The 21261-nt window shown below is 43.7% G+C and overlaps 1 protein-coding gene across 1 annotated transcript in view; it reads left to right on the top strand.

Moving 5' to 3' along the window:
* LOC137647316 (serine-rich adhesin for platelets-like) overlaps positions 1-21261 on the top strand; it is a 38716-nt gene that overhangs the window by 6291 nt on the left and 11164 nt on the right. Inside the window, exons 2-3 of the mRNA XM_068380713.1 lie at positions 16532-16951; positions 17968-20795. Of these exons, the coding sequence (XP_068236814.1) occupies positions 16532-16951; positions 17968-20795 (3248 nt within the window). The remainder of the gene's footprint in view (positions 1-16531; positions 16952-17967; positions 20796-21261) is intronic.

Raw genomic sequence — 21261 nt, 5'->3', positions numbered from 1 at the left:
CTTTCGGGGTTTTCGTTCTTTCTTTAGTGTTCATTCATTTTTAAATTACATAATTACATAGTTACATAATTATAATTGTTATAATTCTGTTTTGGTTACAGCTCTCCTTCCGCGAGTGTAAGTGGTTGTGAGGGCACGTGCCTGTTGTGTAATTCTTGTTCCTTTTCCTCGGGATTCCTCTTCGGAGCCTTCCCGGGGGAATGAATGTGTACTAATATTATTTTTTTTTTTTTTTTTTTTACAGTTACCGATATAGTTAGTTTCTGTAATATAGCAACAGTGTGAGCTGTCTGGAGGAGTCCTGGGGATTCGGCTGTTGCTGCCTCCCCCCTTGTATTTTCGTCAGGGGCGTGTCTCCTTCTACTGGTAGTACTCCCGTGTCGACGGACAGCTCTCCAGTTCATTTTAGAACAGTCAGGAGGCTTGCCTCCTTGGGCGGATAACTTTCCTTCCGAGGGAAGTTTTTACTGTCCAGGCTTGAGTTTTTCCCCTTTTGGGGGGTTCTTCTCTTGCCTTTTTTTCGTGCGACTATGCTCTTGGTGCTGAGCGGTCGCACTTGCAGTTTCGCTCAAGGGGCTGGGCAACTGCAGGAGCTCCTCTTCGGAGGATTGCTCCTTTTAGGTCACTGGCTGACCAGTCTCTTAAACGAAGTGTTTCTCTTTCGTTCGCGAGAGTACACTCATAGAGACTCCTCTTCGGAGGTTTCTTCTGTTGCTGTTGCTGTTGGCCTCCCTCGCCGTAAGGCCCACCGTCCGCCTCGTCGTAAGGGCCTCTCATCTCCCTATAAGGGTGCTTGAGGCGCCTTTTTGGATCTCCGTTTGCAGCCTACAACTCCTTTTTCTCGATCTTCCGCCTTGGTGCAGATGGACAGCAGTCTGATCTCGTCTTCCGACGGGCAACGGTCTTCCCGACGGACAACGGTCTGCCCGACGGACAGCGGTCTTCCGACGGACATCAGTCTCCCGGCGGACAACGATCCCTTCGGGGCAAAGGGTTGCCCCCACGGGGGTTCTTCCCTTGCGTGTCAGGGTTTCCCTGCGCGCCCTTCTGCTCATCAGCGCTCTCCTGTTCGTCAGCGCTTTCAAGATGATCTTCCCTGCGGTTCCTGTTGGTTCCTGTTACGCGCCCTGTGCGCCCACGTTCGCCCTCGCGATCTAGAACTTCGGTTCAGGTCGGGGTCAAGGACTCTTCTTCTTTGCGCAGGCTTCCACGCGTAGCCTTCTGCTCATCAGCGATCATCAGCTCGTCAGCGATCATCAGCTCGTCAGCGATCATCAGCCCGCCAGCGATCTCCGAATCGCCCACGTGTGTTACAGCCGGCGTGCCAACGTTCTCCAACACTTCTGAAGGAACATGGTTCGCCAGCTACTAGCTCACATGCGCATGCTGATCACCATCGCGCGACCCTCAACTACGGATGCTGATCGCCATCGCACAACCCTCTACTGCGGATGCTGATCGCCATCGCGCGACCCTCAAACTGCGGATGCTGATCGCCATCGCGCGACCCTCAAACTGCGGATACTGATCGCCATCGCGCGACCCTCAACTGCGGATGCTGATCGCCATCGCGCTACCCTCAACTGCGGATGCTGATCGCCATCGCGCGACCCTCAACGGCGGATGCTGATCGCCATCGCGCGACCCTCACCTGCGGATGCTGATCGCCATCGCGCGACCCTCAACTGCGGATGCTGATCGCCATCGCACGACCCTCAACTGCGGATGCTGATCGCCATCGCGCGACCGCACACCTGCGGATGCTGATCACCATCGCTCAACCCTGCGCATGCTGATCACCATCGCGCGACCCTCAACTGCGTATGCTGTTCGCCATCACGCGATCGCCCACCTGCAGAGGCTGTTCGCCATCGCGCGACCACCAACCTGCGCATGCTGATTGCCATCGTGAGACCCTGGCATGCTGACCACCATCGCGCGACCCTGCGCATGCTGATCACTGCTCGCGATCGCTCACCTTCGCATGCTGATCACTGCTCGCGATCGCTCACCTTCGCATACTGCTCGCCATCACACGATCGCTCACCTGTGCATACTGCTCGACCATCGCGTCGGCATATCACAACGCGCCATCGCCAACCTGTGAGTTAGCGCTCACCACCGATCGCTTGTTGATCCATTTCGCCAGCAGTCCTCCTCGCCCACGCGGCAGCGCGTTTCCTCGCCATCGCGCTAACGCTTGCGTTCGCCGCCTCGGACTCGCTCTCATCCACCTGCCCACCCTCGCGACCGCTCGCCTGCGCGCCCGCGTGACCGCTCGCCTGCGCGCCTGCGTGACCGCTCGCCTGCGCGCCCGCGTGACCGCTCGCCTGCGCGCCCGCGTGACCGCTCGCCTGCGCGCCCGCTCGCCTGCGCGTCCGCGCGACCGCTCGCCCGTGCAACCGCGCGTCCGCGCGACCGCTCGCCCGTGCAACCGCACGCCCACGTGCCTGCACGTCTACGCTCATGCTCTCCAATGTTCGCCCACGCGCGAACCAACGGTTTTTTTCCATCGCGCAGACGGATGATGTTCCGTCGCGCGAACCTACAGTGTTTCTTCGCACAAATGTCGGCTTATTTCTTGCAGTATCCATTGCTCGTCTATGGGTTATCGCCCGCCGACCACCAGGAATTCCCGTCGCGCGAGCTCCAGGGCAATTGCGACCACGATTCCCAATGGGGTTTTCGCAGCATGACCAGCCTGGCGAGTTCTTCTGGAGTGTATTTCCAGAACACTGTCTCACCCCGTAAACACAGAGCATGGCACTTGCAGAATAGGAGAAACTTAAGAGAGATCTGAACAACACTCCTCTATTCCTGAACCTGGGTTAGCCCTTCCCCGTCATTCCCTGGAAGGATTTTTGGCGGGGGGGGCTTTCCGTTCGAGATTTCTCCATCGGACAAGGGGTGACTGCTTACCTCTTCCTCTGGGAGCTTACCAGGTTCTTTCCCTCCTCGGTTACGGCCCGAGGTTTGGTTCAAGGAATCTACAGGAAGATCAAGGGTACTTTCCTCCTCTTGAGCTCAGGCACCTTGGCCTTTCGTCGTTAGTATCTAACTTGCGGACAAGCTCGATGTTGTACCATCTGGACGCGCTGACTGAGGGCTTCCTTCGGGTGTCTCATCTGTGGAGGTCGACGACCTCAGACACCCTTCCATCCTTGAGAAGAGTTTGTTTGTGCCCAAGGACAGAGACTTAGACAGCTGCTGTGCGGAGTAAATCGACTTCCGGTTTCACTCCTCCAAGGCGCTTTCTTCCAGACTCTGCAGGGCTCCAGCGCCTTTTCTTTCAACCACGTTGGCCTAAGTTATCGGCTACGACAACTGGGACAAGGTGTCCAATTGCAGTTTTCTCCTGTCAGGAACAAATGGCACGGGAGACTCCCCCGGGGGGGCATAGTCCTAAAAGGAGTTCACGAACTCTAGGATTGCAGGTTTTTCGCTGGGAGGATGCTTAAGGTTACTCATCCGAATGACAGCTTCCCGATGCCCATTCCCGCATATTCTCTGTGAGTAGCCAAGGATATCGCGCCTGCCGTCTCTGTCAGCGAATTTAGTGTCTCTGAACCTCTATGCCATAGCGTCACCAGAATTGCCCGGTTGGGCAGAATGATCCATACCTTAGGCGAAGGTCTTCCTTAGGATCATCGACGGCTTCACCCCCGGCCCCCTCAGTCGATCCTTTCTTGTAAGGAAGGATCTGAGAGGGGATGTCCATAGTCGACCTCTCAGCCCAGATCAAGTTTGTCGAACAAACTTCGGCCAGCAGAATCGATCAGACTGGTAACGAGGCGACAGGACTCCTTAAAAACCCTGGATCGGAAGGACGGGTACTTTCAGTTTCCATTCCATCCATCTTCCAGGGTGCTCGTCGAATTCAGCCTAGACTGCAAGTATTCCTGCTTATGATGCAGTGTGGCTATCCCGCCGTGGCATAGCAGGTTTGTTTCCCCAGAGAACTCTCCCTGCCTTCCTCTTGGCCGCTCAGGGGCAGGCTTCCGCCCCCTCTGCTGTTTGGAGGGCTGGTCAACTCCTGTAGGCTCGGGTTTCGACCTTCTTCAGCGCCGGGACAAGCTTCTGGATGCTTACCATGAGGTGTGGGCTCATGGTATTTTGCTTGGAGCCTTCTCTTCCTCTGCCTCAACATCTGGAGTATCTGGCCATGATATTGAGTCAACCGCCTTACCACATTGGAAACCCCGCTTCTCGTCCATCCAGCGAGGTTAAGCAACGTCGGTACTTGGATGGGTGACCACCTGGGGACGCCAGATTCTGTTACCACATCCTCCGAGCCTTCCTTTCGGTTGACTGTGGCAAGACTGAGGAGAGTCGCAGTACCTGTTCTCAGTCAAGCAGAGCTTTCAGCCCTACCTTGAAATGTTTCCTAGTTCTTCTTTCCTCATTGACCCGTCTATAGTCCGAACGGTCGCCTCAGGATAAGTTCCATGTGGGGCGATCCAAGTTCCGGTGGCTTCAGGCAATGTTTAACCGGACTCCCTGGCCTTATGGGACCAGCGGAACTATTAGACCTGCAATGGGTGTTGACCTATGGAGCCTCTTGATGGTAGTGGATATTCTCGTCCTTTCCCCACATTCTTGATGCGGTTCTCGGACTCGTCAAAGGAAAGGGGGGGGGGCATGTTCCGGTCCAGGCCTATGGTCAAGACCTGAAGGATACCTCTCCATCATTCAGGCAGGCTTAGGGACCTTAGTCTGGCCCCTCTTCAGATCCTACAGCTACTGCCGAGTGTCCCTGTTGCGCGTCGACTTCATTCTAACCAGCAGGGGACGCATTTTCACACCTTCACATCTTGCAGTAGAGATACCGGGATGATTGAGATTCTCTCAATACCACCATCGGCTCTCTCATTCCAGGCAGGGGAATGTTTCTCTCAGACTATCCGAGCAGAGCCTCATAGAGAGAGTGTACCTATGGGTCTTTGACCTTGGGTAACCAGCAAGTGCTGGTCTGGGGGACCTGATCGCGACAGCTTGGAACCTCAAGCTTCCGCTAGTCTTCCCCCCAGTCTCGGTCCCCGAGACACTGGCAAGATGCATTCCGGTGATGGTGGGACAACTTCGACGCCTGCGTCTTCCCTCCTTTTTGTCTGCGGACAATGGGCCTCAACAAGACCAGGTTGTCTGTCAACCTTTCAATGGGAGAGCTCCACTGGGACTACGCGCAGAACGGTTTCTGGACCCTCTGCTTCCCCTGACGGAACTCCCGGGAGAGCTTCTCCCACGGCGCAGACTACTCAAGCAACCACACTGCGACATCTCTCCCGAACCGGGACGTCGCTTCGGCTTCATGCCTGGAGACACTACGCTTCCTCCTCTAGAAGAGACAACCCGCTACAGTCGCGGTACGGAGGTCGCGTCATCTGCGATAGTCATCCACAGGGGTCTCCCAGGCAAAGTGAAGAGTCTAAGGTGGTTGGTGCCGTGGGAGATATACCCCTTCCCTTGAGGCCTCTTCTCCAGCAATAACAGTCTTATTGCCTTTCGGCGGGAGGAAACTCCTTTCCGCTCTCGGCAATGAAGCCTGTCGCTCAGCCTTTCCCTGACCTTCAGGCTTAAAGGGATAACTTTCCTGCCCGCTGGATCTATCCTCGCTCATGCGAAGCTACGATCGTCCCTGCCCCAGTCGGAGGAAGACCTCCAACTTGGAGCATGGCTCGGACTTTTAGTCCTTTAAGAGATCTTCTCAAGACCCCTTTTACGACAGGCCTCGGATTGTATTCCGCCTTGGGTCTTCTGCTCACTCTGGCCACGGCCAGTGTGTAAGCAATCTTCTTGGTCTCTTACTACTCCCCCCTTTCTAAGGAAGAGGGGAAGGCAACATTCAGGCTCGCTCCTGAGTTGTTGGCTAGACTCAGAATCTGAGGGTCTCGGCCCTTCGGTCCGATTCATTCAAGATTTCGAGTCTCCATTCTGTGTCTGATGTCCCAAGACCTTCTCTTTCTTGCCAGTAAGGAATCGAGAGGTTAGCGCTGGGAACAGCTGCAGTTTGTCCTCAGTTGCAGCCGATTTGGGAACACAAGGAGGACATGGGGGGAGAGTCACCAGTATACCTCTTCAGCCCGGACTCAAGGTCATTCATCTCGTCCTGTCTGCAGACCCTCCCCCGTCACGTCGCCCTACAGCACGATGTTGGATACATCGCAACGTCCCTCGCCTTCGAGTAATACTACTCTGTGACGCAGGTGCTACAAGCTGGAGTCTGGAAGCGTCTGATGACCTTCGCAGCCCGCTTCCTGCAGGGCGTGACCCACAGGAGTCTCGATACGTTTTCTATCGCTCTGTGGTGGCTACACAACAGCTGGTCTAACCTCAGGCTCCCTTTTGGACAGGTAGCAGAAGGTTGAGGGCATTGTTATCAGGTTTTAGTCTGCATGAACGAAAGAAGTATGTCTGGCCCTTACTTCTTTCTTCATCATCCCCTCTACGGGGAAGCAGCATCCTGGTCTCTGCATAGCTGACCTTGAACCTCTGCAGGTAAACCATGCTTCCTTGTGTTCCGAGTATTGAGTCAATACTGTCGCGTCCCCCATACCCTGACGAGGTGGTATTGGGAACGTCCTAACCCAGAGTTCCTTCTGGAACTCCAGGTCAACTGCCTAGGACGAGTCACACTTCTTCCTTCACACACAAGCTTACGTAGGCCACATGGTTCCTTGCGGAGCAAGGAACTTGTGAGGTGCAGGGACTCCTTTTCTCGAGTGCGACTCACTTGGATTCTGAGTCCCCGGGTAAAGCCAAAGCCAGTATGGCTGGGGACTTTCCACCCTTCCTAAGGGATAAGTCACCCTTTGTAAATAGCGTGGTTTGTATTTCGGTTACGGAACAAATGACAAATTCGAAGATAATTTGTATTTTTCCTAACCATACAAACCTTAGCTATTTACACACATTTGCCCGCCAGCCCTGTCCCCAAAGACAAGTCCTACCTCTAAGTGAAAGTGAGTATTCACCGGTGTGTGAGGGGGAGGAGGGGTAGCTAGCTACCACTCCCCTACCCCCCCCCCCCCCCCCCGCTAACTAGCGCGGGGGTAATACACCCTCGTTAAATTCTAATGGCTCGCCATTTCAGCTGCGCTAAAAGTAATACCCTTTGTAAATAGCTAAGGTTTGTATGGTTAGGAAAAATACAAATTATCTTCGAATTTGTCATATTTGTAGGATGAGAAACAGGATTACTTTCAGAGTACCATTGCGAAATCATCATAAGTGGTTGTACTTTGTTTTGCCCTGCTGTCTCTGCCTGTCTCTCATACACTTGTCATGGTGTCAAATAGCAATATAAGTTAGTTGAGAGAAAATGTATGAATCCTATTTCCTTGTACTGTACAATAGAAAATAAAATGATCATAGGCAAAGTAGACAGCCTATAAATTCTGCACTGTACAAACATTGTTGGATTTTTAAGTACAATCTTTAGCAATTCTTTTCATGTATTTTATGTTGGCTATTTATCTCTCTGAAAGCTTTGCTTGGGAAATATTTTGTGACTACTGTACAATACATTTCTTGTCACTATGTAATAAGTATGTTTCTTTAAACATAGCTGCTTCTTTGCATGAACCCTGGGCAGGTTGATTACAATGTAATAAGCAGGGTAACGACTTCTGAACTGTTGGAGACAGCCTGAATTTTAAACCCTATAGTCATTCTTTTAGATATTGAAAACCCTTGTCTTTCATGGTTTGCTGTATATATTGTGGAGTGTCCAATTTATTAATTTGGACATCAATTCTATAAATTAAGTGTTAATCTAGTCTAATAGTAAATACAGTAATACAGTACAATTATTAAGGGAGAATTGATGAATATTAGTTTATTTTGGTCACAGAAAATACAGTACAGTATTACAGTTAATATAGGGATACAGTGAACCCTCGCTACTTCGCGGTTCGACCATCGCGGATTCACCACTTCGCGGATTTTTTCCATAACCCATATATATACAGTAATATATATATATATATATATGTATGCATGTATTTATGTATATATGTAGGTATGTATATGTGTATATATATAAATATATATATATACACACACACACACATATATATATATATATATATATATATATATATATATATATATATATATATATATATATATATATATATATCTCTAAAGTAGGAAGATGTGATGTAGTTCTAAGGGAAAAGTATGGGAAATATGTCTGGGTAATAAGCAAAGCTCTACCTCCAGTTTGTTTCTTCATTATGATCAGAGATAAATGTAAACAAAACATTGGTTGCCATTTTTTATCGTGCTTTTTAGCGTGTTTAGGAAATACGTCACCTTTAATATTTGTGCCTGTTTTAGTTTAGGGTACTGTAGTACATGCATTAAGTGTTCTGTACATTAAAGGGTAGTTTGTTAACAGAACTACGTACAAGGGAAGGTTTTAAAAGTCTGAATATACATGTTGAATAAATAGGTAAATATGGTGTCACTACTTCGCGGATTTTCACCTATCGCGGCCGCGACTGGAACCTATCTACCGCGATAAACGAGGGTTCACTGTAATCAGAATGAAAACTTAGAAATTGCTTGGCGCTTATTCCTCTACTGTACTCTAGTGAAAATAATTTTTAAGTTGAAACGAGTACCGTATATTCTCGCGTAACATACACAAGATATAAAATTAGCATGTGCACTCTTGGACTAGGCTATGTCGTCGTTTAAATTGTATATCCATTTACTTAGGTAAAAAATGAGCTATACTGTATATTTTAAATAAACTGGATTCTTGTACTTAACATTATCCAATAATAATACATGTAATATTCATATTCTAGTAATGTATTCATAAATAAAACCCTGCAAATTATAATCTTTTCCATTGTTTACGTTTGAAAGTCAATCGACACTCCTGTACGCTTTCCAAATCAGCTGATTAAGACAGACTACCAAAGGGTATTTAATATTTCTTAAAAGAAACTATCATTACCTGATCTATCATTTTCCAAATACTAATTTCACTAGTTTCATTTGAAATATTTGTCTCATATTTTATTTACTGTTGAGTTAAATCGCATATAGAAGTTAACCGGTGTTTCATTCATGTTGCCGGTGTACAATAGTTTAGTGTTTCTTTTTTTTATTATTATTATTATTATTATTATTATTATTATTATTATTAGCGCTGAAGTGCTTGGTTATGAAGCTCAACAAATCATTTATATCGTTTTATAACAAAACTATATTCTCTTTTGTCAGGCACTAAAACTTTATGTTCAAAATTCAGCATTTACATTTAATTAGGCCATATGTAAATTCATAGCTTGCCAATAAATTTCCCTTTTGTTTCCTCCAGTTTCGGACACATTTTTCCCCGATTCCATACAGAGAAGCGGCTACAAATGCCGTTTGTTTTCTTGCCTTCATTTACAGCGTGTTAGTTTATATTGGCAGTACATTTTCTTTATCTTTTCTCCAAAGTGAATGAGGGTATAATGTAAAAATGTCAATCTTATCTACTTTTACTATCATACAATATCAATATGCAAACAAAACAGCTGCCATCTGATTCTAGTGTTCATAACAAAACAGCTGTTTTTTTTTCTTGTTTTTTTTTTTTGTTCGGTTGTCATTGTGGTTGTATGAGTTTGCGCAATGATTATAACATTACTAACGACACTTTCAACCTTGTCTTTTAATTTTCTAATCCATTGAAATTGAAGATGGAATAAATAAATGGAGTAATTTAGTTTCTCAAAAAGTAACTCACATGATACACGAGATATATGATAAAATATTTTATGAGTAAAAATTTGGTGGTCGCACAATACACGAGATCGGCTGTTACATGAGTATATATGGTACTAGTGTGACAATGATTACTGTATAAAGTTTATCACATTTGTTTGTTTCTGTCATATTCCTCTCCCTCCCTGTAGTAACACTTATATTTTAGTAGGTAGAGTCTGTTTATGATAGACTGGAATTATATTTGTTTCTTTATTGGTACAAACATTTTTCCTTTAATAGGAGTATGATTTCAACGCTGCTGATTACTAGGCTGTTAAAATTTATAACATGGTGTCGATAGTTAATGGTGGGCAGCAGTGAAACCCCACCTCCCCCTACCTGCTCACTGAGAAGCCCCTATGCCTCTAGCTGCCGAGTACAGTATTACAGACGTACTCTCGGTCGCTAGACTTGGCTTATCAATCGTTTTTTCTTTATCATTTTAGACTGATTTGCATGTGCCTGTTTATGGAGAAACCACATGTAGGCAAGGGGGTTTGTTTCTAAAATTCCTGGATGACATTGTTAGACTTTCATGAGCAAGCCTAATGTGTATCCCCTATTTTATGTCATGCTTTCGTGGGTTGTGACTGTTTTTGAGGGGTATAGGGAGTTGTTATTAGTCCCCAGTGGCAGAAGTTAGGCTAGAAGATGAAGAAGGAATTCAAGATTCTTTGCCTTTTGGTTCTTCCAAATAAGGCCAAAAAAATCCTCTGGAACTCGGGCTTCTGATCCTTATCCATCTCCCTTCTTTGGAGGAATACAAAGAAGGAAGACGATAGTCTAACCTGGGGGACAAGCCTGGAATTAGAGCGATATCAGTTTTCCCTGGAGAGACTGATATGGCTTCTACTTTTGGCAAACACAAGGAAAACTTTTCAGATTATAATGCGAGTGACATTGTCCAAAAGACATTATGGACACCTTTAGGACTAGAAGTTATTCCATTTTGAGAGATACTTCTTCAGGCCCTAGTGGTATCCGAGGTAAAGTGTCCGTCGCTGGAACGTGCTTCTTCAGCTGCACTTGTTGAAGCATCCTCTGACTCCCCATATCTTAATACAGTACTGTATTGACATCTCTGATAGGCTAGTTAATCAGCTATCTTCACCTACAGAGGCGCCCTTACCTTCAAGGAAGTGCTTAAGCTGCCTAGCCCTTTACCAGTTACAGCATCAAGGAAACTTTCTCCTAACCTATATCACCGTTACAAGACGAAGAGGACTTCCTCCAGCAAGATGCCAACAGTCTCTCCAAAGAATATCCATCACCCCTCTTTAGGAGATGTATACTGTAATTATGTCTTCAGAGGAAGAATTCCCCCATAAAAAAATTACGTCCTCCTACAGAAAGCAAAGAACCCATCAAGCGTGTGCTCGCCTGGATCTTTCACCTATGCGTGGTTGTGCACACCAAATACAGTAGTGCAAATACTTTGCAAGAGCTTACACTTCATCACATCCATTTAATTTGAGCAAGGCTCGCCAAGAGCTTATTTTACTCGTAATGCACACAACCCCCTCTACATGTGAGCTACCCTGGTTAAGAGAATGCTCTCTTATTCATGCGTAAGTATACTTTTCTGAACGTGCTGCATCAGGAAGAATACTATTCCTGTTTGCCAGTGACAGTTGCAGAACGCCAACTAATGAGTGCAATCCTGTAAACACTAGATCCCGTATTTTAGAATTTCCAGATCGCCCCTTACCATGCAATTACTGGATTAGGAATGCACATGCTCTTTTCCACTCTCAAGGAGGATCATCTTTGCATGTACAAAGGTTGATACTCCTAGAACAGAAGATTCTTGGCAGGAATGTGATGTCTGGCATTCCTCAAGTTAGTGTTCTTGGCCCATTACTTTTCTTACTACTGTACAGTATGGGCAGTACACATACTATATGTGGTTTGGGCTAAAAAACAAGCTCATTGGATATGCAGGTGATGCTACTCTTTACTGTACTTCAATTCCATCTCCTGATTATAAATCTGGCATTGCTGAATCCTTTAGTAGAGATCTAGCTAAAATCGGTGCATGGTACAAATCATGGGGTTTGAAGTTTAATTCCAACAAAACTCAAAAGTATTATTGTAAGCAGTTCAAGGACAGTGGCTCCTCAACATCCAGATCTCAGCATTGATAATGTTTCTTTTCATTGATAATGTTTCTTTTAACCCTATGCTAGTTAAAATTTTAGGTGTGATTCGTGATAAAAAGTTTACTTTTAAGAGACTCATGTAGTCTGTTTCTTCTTCAATTGCACATAGTCTTATTGATCAATCTATTTTGGCAGGATGGTCAGGTACAGTGGCTTTCTTAGCCTCCTCTCAGAATTTGTCAAATCCTGAGAAAACGAAAGTTTACAGACTTGGTTCTTTCAGGGGCAAAGGCAGTTACCTTTCTGGCTCACCAAGCCACTAACCAATGGACCACCTGGGTCTTGAGGTGAAGAGACACCATAGACGTGATGTTCGTGAGGCAGATAGGACAGAGGGAGACTAGCTTTGAAGAATGCCTTAATTAAAAACAAACCTGTTCTGTTCCCTCCAGATGAATTAGAACAAAAGAAAAGTGAGAAAATGAAACCAAAATTACTTTTTCAGCGAGCAGTCTCCTTCAGAAAATCTGCAGCGACTCTCGGAATGAAACAGAGCTACTGCACCTCAATATCGGCTTTCATGAAAACAATGACTGAGGTCGACTACACCATTAGCTTCACTAACTTATGCTGCCCAATCGTTTCACAACTAGTTCATGCAACTATGAAGAGGCAGATGCAGGAGAGAGGCTAGGTCCCAAGAGAAGGCAATCCCTGATGCAGCAGCCACGATTTGGGGTGATCCATTTAAAGCTGGTGGCGGAGGTGGCAATGCCACTGTTTGGAAGATTGGACGGTGGAAGTTCTCTAACACGGATACCTAAGCCTGTTCATTGGTTGACGTCCTCTTCACTCGCTCCGATGTAATCATTGTATGGTCTAGGATCACAGAAACACTGCATCCTACAAGCATGAAGTACAGATGATGCTAGACAAGAACGCTTATCAAGAATACCTGGACGGTTTTCGAGGCTATTACTGTCCTTTTTCTGGTATGAAAGTAACCTGGAGACCAGTAGTTAATCTCTCTGCTCTAAACTAGTTTTTTATCCAAACACGATTCCGAATGGAGACAGCAAACACTGTCGGGAATGTCATCAGGAAGGATGATCATATGCTCTCTTTAGATCTGAGACATGCATATTTCCAAATAATGGTACATCGGTCATCTAGGAAGTTTCTCCAGCTCTCTATGGTAGGGCAGGGTCTTCCAGTTCAAAGTCCTCTGGTATGGGCTGGCGACTGCTCTCCTGGTCATCACTAGAGTGTTGACTCGTCCTTGGCATGTGACAAGGGCGTCAGGCTATTGAGATACTTCAACACTTGGCTGATTCTATCGTCCTCTTAAGAGCCAATTTTTGCAACACTAACAGACTTTTTTCATTTTTCCAGAATCTAGGGATCGTGCTGAACGGGAGAAGTTTAGCTTCATTCCCAAACAAAATGTGTAGTGCATAGGGATGAGAGTGGACACAACAGTTAAAAGGGAAGTGTTGCCATCAGATCACAAAGTATGTAACAAGACTCCCTTTTCTAGTAACTCCTAGGTCACTTCTCATTGCTGGGGAAACTGGTTCCCCATGGCTGTCTACATTTAAGATTGCTGCATTGGTGACCAAAGGCTCACAACAAAGACCCTCCTCATTGCCTAGTTCTGGTGCAACAGTATGCCAAGTCTGATCTACATTTGTGGTTAAGGGATGAAAATTTGTTCAGAGAATCTGCTGGATTCCTCTATTCCAGAATTTTTATTTCCACAGAGCTATCTAAGAGAACATACGATCTCGGGGCTTCTGGTCAAGAAGTGTTTCCCCTTCACATCAATATTCTAGAGATGAAGGCAGCACGGTTGGCTTAAGTTTCTCCGATGTGTTTTGATAGGCAACTCGGTAGCGTTGATTAACAACATGATGTAGTAGCCTACATCAGCAAACAAGGAGATATGGTGCCTCAACACCTATGCAACTGCGATAGCAACCCACAAATGGGTAGAGATCATTGCAGTACACCTGTCAACTGGGTTCATTCCGGGGAAAAGTAATGTGGTAGCCAACAAACTAAGTCCACAGGGACAAATTCTAAAGTTAGCGAGGAGCTTCTTAATGACGTATTTCTGACGAAGCTAAACAACAAGCTTCCAGTGTACTGCACACGCACACTGATACCAGATTACGCAGCATCGTTGGAAGTCATCTTCCAACATACCTGGGAAGGTCTAGACATATATGCTTTTTCACTGTAATCCCCAAATGCCTGCATGCAGGATGGTACCTGCTAATGCTGTTAGCCGAGGCTCCAAGATAAGGATCTTTTATGCCAACCACATCTTAACACCACAGTTCCCTGACATACCTGTGTTTTCACTGGTGAGGTTATCCGGAGTCTCCTCAGAGGTTTTTTTTCCCCAAAAATCTGCATAGTGTCTTGATACCTCAGAAGATCATCTACGGCAGTCTGTCAGGCCAATTAGGCCATCTTTTGTGATTGGTGCCATAGAAGGGCCACTTCTACTCATAGTATCTATCCAATGGATAACAGACTCCTAGTGTTACGAAATGAAAAAAGGCTACCAGATCTTCAAGTTGAAGGGAGTCTACCTTTCTTCTGCATGGGAATTGTTGATGTTGAATAACGTAAGAGTTTTAAACAATCTTGCCCACCAAGAGAACTCGGAACTCCCTCTTGGAATGTAGCGAAGTATTCTAGGTTTATGAAAGCCCCCCCTACAAACCAAATAAAGCATTGGATACGAACTTGTCCCTCCAAACCTGTTTTCTTCTTGCTTTTGCTTTGACAAAATGGGTTAGCGACAATGACTGTTATACTTCATCAGTCACACGGAGGGTGGGAGGAAGGTATCGTTTTCCTTTGTTCCCTAGTCCATAGCGAAAACGCAAAACCCAGCTGTGAACGACCTAAGTTTGATTTTTTTTTCTATATTCTCCCTTAGGGAAGTACCTGACTTCGGATAAGTTGCTTCTATACCCTATGAGTGCACTAAGATGCTACATCAAGAGAACTCAACCATTCAGGCCATGATTGCAGAACCTGTTCATTTGCGCAGGGAGACTTAAGAAGAAAATATAAAACTCAATCTCGTTCTGGCTTTGGGAATCTATTAATTGGGTGCTAGACAGACGGCTTGAGACATACGAATCTGGCACGCCTTCATGAAGTCAGTGAGCGGTTGGCATAACTTTTAGCCTTTCAGAAGAGTTGTTCAGTGGGCCTGGTCCTGAAAGCAAAAATTTTTAAACGTCAGACGAACTTTGCAGCCTACTAGCTATAGGAATGCACCAACTTCACTTGACACTTTCATTTTAAGACATGTAGTAAGTGCTCATCAGTGGGTGTAGCACACATGACAAGAAGCAGCTCTAAGATAAGTTACATCATCAGTGTAGGTGAAAGTAAGAATGTTTGGCCTTCTTAGCTCTTATCCTTCCCCTTCCTTGAGATGCAGCGGATGAACTATTAATGTCGTTTGAATGGACCTCGATGCAGGTAATAGACCATACTGAGTAACTAAGATGCAATACTGAGTAACTGTTCTTTCAATGTTACAGTGGAAGTTCTTACCCCCATCCTCTTGACAAGGGGTATGATGGATAGTAATGGGAACCCATGCATTTGTAGAACATTACATTAGAGACACAATACCCTTCAGGGCATATAGCTCCTCCATGACCTGTCTGTGACTGTATCCTAGCTTTATGTATGTCCTGATAGTCAGGTGATGGAATTGGATTGGAGTCAACAATTTTTATCCTCATAAGGCCTGAGTGTTGGACATCCTAGTATTTTAAACCAGCCAGTCTGGTTATAGGACTTTCTTCCCTCTCAAGAATAAGTCTCCTATTAAAGGACGAAGGTTTTTATCTGTGTAGGAACAAATTCATAAATTTTAAAAGTAATTTTCATTTTTTCTAATCATACAAACCCGTCCTTCAAGTTTTCTTCCGTCCTTTAAGTTTTCATCTAGGTGCAAGTCAAGTGGCTTCTCGGTGAGCTGGTAGGGGGCTGAGGCTTACCCCGGGGGTAGTGGGGTTAGGCCTGCCAATAACTACTAGCACCTTGTTATGAATTTTAACAGCCAAGATTCCAGCTGCACTTATGTCATACTCTAATTAAAGGACCCAGGTTTGTACGGTTAGGAAAATAACAAGTTAATTTTAGAATATGTGGTTTTCATTTGCGTGAATAGATGGACTCTTGGAAATTGGTGGGATATTGAACATCTGGTATTTGGCAGTACTGTATTGTATTTTTATTCAGCTAATTGTTATTTAGTATACTTTTCATATAATATTTATAAATCTGATATATGGTAATAAGCTTTGGGTTTTTTTGTGAATCATGTGAAATGAAGTTTTAAACATAGAAAACTTACATTGTAGTTAGGTAGTGCAGATAACCATTGTAGTTTTTAAAATGTTACTCAGGGTGCACTGTAACTATATAGGGGCTTAGTTGCTGTAGTTTTATTTGTCAACGACAGTCCTTTGGAAGTTGAAGTTCTTTTACAGAAAAATTCTAGTGATATGTCTTGATGGAAATTTTGTATAACTATTAATGATTAAGTTCTTTTTGTGGTTGATTATGTACATTGTGGTATGTAGTTGGTTATATTTTATTCCCCCTGTACTGAGGGAGATTTTATTTTTCAGAAATAACCATTGAAAGGGTTGTCAAGCCATCAGAAGTTGTCATCTATGATGACCTCGGCCGGACTGCAATTTTCACGAGCCCCAAAAAGAATGAAGACAACTGGGCAAGGGGGGTAATGGAACATTACACAAATTACTGTGACGCTCAAGAATCTGCCAGAAGGAATTCTTGCACAAGAAAAAAGAAGTCATACAGAGATATGGGGAGTAAATCAAAGAGGAGCAGCAAAACCCTCAACAAGCATATTTCTAGACACAAGGGGAAGGCCCCTGCAGTAAAAGAGCACAGTAAACATCGGTCGCCAAGCAGTAGTTCCGAGAGCGTGAAGTCATCAGGTTCTACATGCTCGTGCTCCTGCAGCACCAGTAGCTGTGGTAGTAGCAACGATGTACTTGTAATAAGTCCACCAAGAGGTAGAGGTCAGTGTTCATGTGTCATTTGTTGTTACATAAATATCCAAGATATTGTACATACTGTTTCATGTTTGGGAAATAAATATTTCATATGTACATACTGTAGTGTTATGAAGCAAGTTAGTAATACCATTAGAAATCTGATATTGAAGTAATGGTGTAGGTATTGGAAAAGCATTAAAAAATAACAAATGAATACTGTACTGGTATGTTAATTGAGTCTGGTATGAAGGCTAAATGAAAGTTCTCAAGCATCAGTGCTAAATAGCAATATAATATCTTAGTCATTATCTCTAATATCAGTGACATAACCTGAGAGACACTGATTTGGGATGGAGGTATTGAAAATCTTTAGGTATTAGGCAGTGTGAAATCTTGAATGTCTGTATGTACTGCATTGTCATTACAAGTGGAAGAGCACAATTATAGAAGAGTTGTAAAGTTTTTAAGGACAATGGAGGTTCAGTGGAAATTGAAGATACAGTAGCTCCATTACATAAATTCTATCGTTGTTATGATTATTCATGACTGGAAGCAAATGTTGCTGCCATCAGATCTATCAGTGTTACTGTAGGGGTTAGCTAAGAAATTCTGCTGTACTGAATTAATTGATGAAAATGGTGTAGTACTACTGTTATAGCCATATGGAAAATTTTGTTAATCCTCACTACTCGCTAGCAGTGCATAGTAACAGGTTTATATATAATACCTAGTAGGTGTTTTATACTTTAAGCATTATTTGCCATGTTTAGTTTCTTAGCAAACTTCACCTTTTAGCCATGGTATTCGTTAAAAGTTTTTTCGTTCACATACATATTCAGTTTCCGTTCATATGATAACGTTCCGTTTACCAATTTTGATTTATATGTTCTATTTTGTCAATTTCAGTTCAAATAAAGTTCTTTTATAATGGAAATAGTACCATTTTGTTCTATGCAACAAAATTATTTGTGTGCATATCGTTTTCTACCATTGGCTTTGGAAAATCATCTTGCTTTATAGTAATTTTTTTGTCATTCTAGGAAAAGAAAACAAGCTGGTTAGTCAAGCAGACAGAAGGGAAGTACAATCTGCTGGGGTTTCACATTTTCAAAGTTATTTGGAAGAACATTATCACAAGCGTGAGAGTAAAGTGAAGAAATCCTCTGAATTTTGTGATTCTCTACCTGAAAAAGACCATTCCAGCCCAAGAAAGGTAACTAGGCCACATAGTCCATCTCCTAGAAAAGAAGTCACTAGGCAGTCTTCTCCTCCTATATATGGTCGAATGAAACATTCTAAGCCAAGCAGAGCCCCCGTGAGATCTGTCCGTCCTCCAAGTCGAAATCTAAAGACTCCTGCAAAGTCTACTCATGTTAAAAGTAAAAGCAGAGTTAGAGAAAGATCTATCAAAGGAAGGAGTGAGAGAAGAAAGGAATCTGGTGTAACTTCAAAGAAAGTCTCTCACAGTGTTTCCAACAGGACAGAAGAAATAGATTTAACCTTGGGTGATAACAGTGCATTGCCGCCACCGGGCAGTTTAGGGGAGATGCTTTTGAGAAAAACTAAGAGAGGTAAACTAAAAGTTCCTAATAATTCAGGATTACAGACTTCAAAAGAGGCTGCCAAAGAAAGAACAGAAACATTGACACAAAAGGCTGAGTCTGTTGATCCCCCTGTTATAAATGTTGATGAATATGATGATGAAGGAGAAACTAGTAAAGTGTTAAAGGATATGATAACCGCAGGTCTTGATGACGAAGATGAAGATGAGTTGCAGCTTCGTTTAATCGCCTTGAAATCATCTCTGAAAATCTTGAGTGATGTTCGAAAAGAAAATCGGGTAGCTTCTCAGATAGCAAACCTTGAAGCTAAAGATAGTGATACAGCTAATACTTATGCCATATCTGATACTGAATATCTTGCACTTTCGGAAAAACCATGTTCGCCTAGTTCCCTGGAAGGCACTCTGCTTGAGTGTATTTTTAAAAGGGATGCAGCAGGAGAGTTTGAGTGGAGGGAAAATCAGAGAGGAGAAAGTGTGATAAAGGAGAATACCTTGGGTAAAGCAGAGCAGAAGCACAGAGAAAATGTCGAAGATCTCTCCGACAGTAACCAAGATATTATTGATATGGAAATTTGTGATAGCTCTCCAGAAGATGAAAATTTTGAGGATGTGGATGAGGTCCTTAAAGAAGTAGGTGAGGATATCGCCTTGGATGATGACATTTTAATTGGACGGGCAGAGGAAAATACAAACAGAGATGGATATCAACAAAATTTTCAGATTCCTGTGGAGTGGGCATATATGATGCCCCCACCTCCACCCCCTGATCAACCTGATAATGATATAAACAATATAGATAATTGGTGCTATGATCAAAATATGTATCTTCAGTCCATGCAGTCCAACCCAGCCAATTCTTCAGAACAAGGAGAGATCTATGATGCCACAAACCAAGGAAATGTTAATTGGGGGCACAATTCTCAAAAGGAGACTGATTTAGTGTCATACGATCATTTAGAAGACCAAGCTAATGATCTCCGGGGAAAAGAAGTGTCTATATTTTGCCAAGAACAGAGCACAGAAATTGAAAACGATTTGACTAGTAACCTTTTAAACCTTCCCAAAGCATCTGGTTGCATAGATAACTGGAAAAAGGGCGATGAAGATGCTGCCCTTGATGGTTTCAATCATGAGTCATCCTTAAAGGACCAAGCGGCTCACAAGTATCAAGCCTTTATGAATGCTGTACTACAAAATCATTCTTCACAAGGACAAATTTCATCTGGAAGTAGAGAGAGGAATTTACTAGAGGTTAATCTGACAAAGTCTCCTTCAAAGAAAGTAGTCAACCAGGACATCTTGGAAAAGAATTTACAAAATGTTAAAATTACAAATAATGGGAGAACATTAATTAAAGTAAATACTGATAGTAAGATAACCAAAGCTTTTGCTGATCAAGTAAAAATTAGTAGAGCTGCTGCTAAAAAAAGAAGAAAAAAGAGGTGGAAGAAATTGGCAAAACAGAAACAAAAAGTAGCCAAAGAAAAACTGCTCATTGATCATATCAAGGCCACACTTGGCGATGCAAGCAAAGAGGACGTAAATATAAAATCTAATTCTTCACATCCTGATGATGATGATGAGGATCTTTTACGAGCTCAGCTCCTCATTGATCTTTCAAAGAAGAAGTTGCAGAAAGAAGAGAACCTAATGAGTGCTAATGTAGGAGGCGCATCTGCTTCTGGAACAGAATGCAACGTTGCTACTAGGGATAATAGTCCTCTTGTAGGAAGTATTGGTAAGAAGTTAGACCTGTATGAAAACTCCTCCCCATGTAGTTATCCATCCTCTGCAGAATCATCTCCCAAAATCAGATCCGTGTCAGGGTATGCATTATCTCGAAGGATCGCTTTGCAGCGCACCAAAGTGGGAAAAGAGGGGAGCCCCACCCACACACTCAGATTGGATTCCCGTCACCTCTCTGATATTGGTGGATATGGTTTGGATCCAAAACACAGTCGTTATGATTTCACCTTACCTTACGATTTGAATTTGAGAAAAGATACTCTCAAAATAAAATTTCCTCCCATTAAGCCAGTCATCATCAATATGGGAGACACATCATCATCTGATGATGATGACGATGATGCAGAAGAAGAACCTAAAGTAAAAGCTGGGTGCAGCAAGACTAAGGATTCTCCTGGTACAAGCAGCAATGGAGGGGGAAAAAAAGACACATTCAGTTCTAGTTTGGACTCCCTTCTGAAGTGCATGAGAGCCAAGACGTCAGGCGATACATCAAAGAACAAGTCAAGACTAGATGGTGTAGCTAGCGAATCGTCGGGACAAACGTCAACTCCTCTTGTAAGTAAACATTTGTCTGTTGTAGTTTTTAGTATCTTTAAATTCTCGGGTGATCCTGGCCAAGACAAAATTGCTGTGAGGATAATGACTTTAGGCCAGGGGCAAAATTTTTAATGGTGAGCAATGACATCTTACATCAAACTACCTAAGTTAAATTTTTGTAATATAACTAATAAAGGAATGAATATAGAAACAAAATTGCGTTAGAAAGCTCAATAAATTGTGTATATAGCACTTAGAGCTACATGAAAGGATTAGGCTAAAGTGCGTTATTGGATTCTCAGAGGTTTAAAAAAAAAAAACTCAAAAAAGTTAGTTGCTTAGCTCATTAGCAGTCATATTACCTATTCATTCATTATTAGTTGATGACAGTTTACTCATTGTACAAAGGAACAAATTTGAAAAATTATTAAAAAGTTCACATTTATACCCCATGCATGAGCTTTATATATCAAGTTTATTGGAA

Source organism: Palaemon carinicauda, chromosome 9 (genome assembly GCF_036898095.1).
Source record: "Palaemon carinicauda isolate YSFRI2023 chromosome 9, ASM3689809v2, whole genome shotgun sequence".
In the NCBI taxonomy this organism is placed as follows: Eukaryota; Metazoa; Arthropoda; class Malacostraca; order Decapoda; family Palaemonidae; genus Palaemon; species Palaemon carinicauda.
Note: the sequence above shows the minus strand (reverse complement) of the source record. Positions and strands in the feature narration are given on the sequence as shown.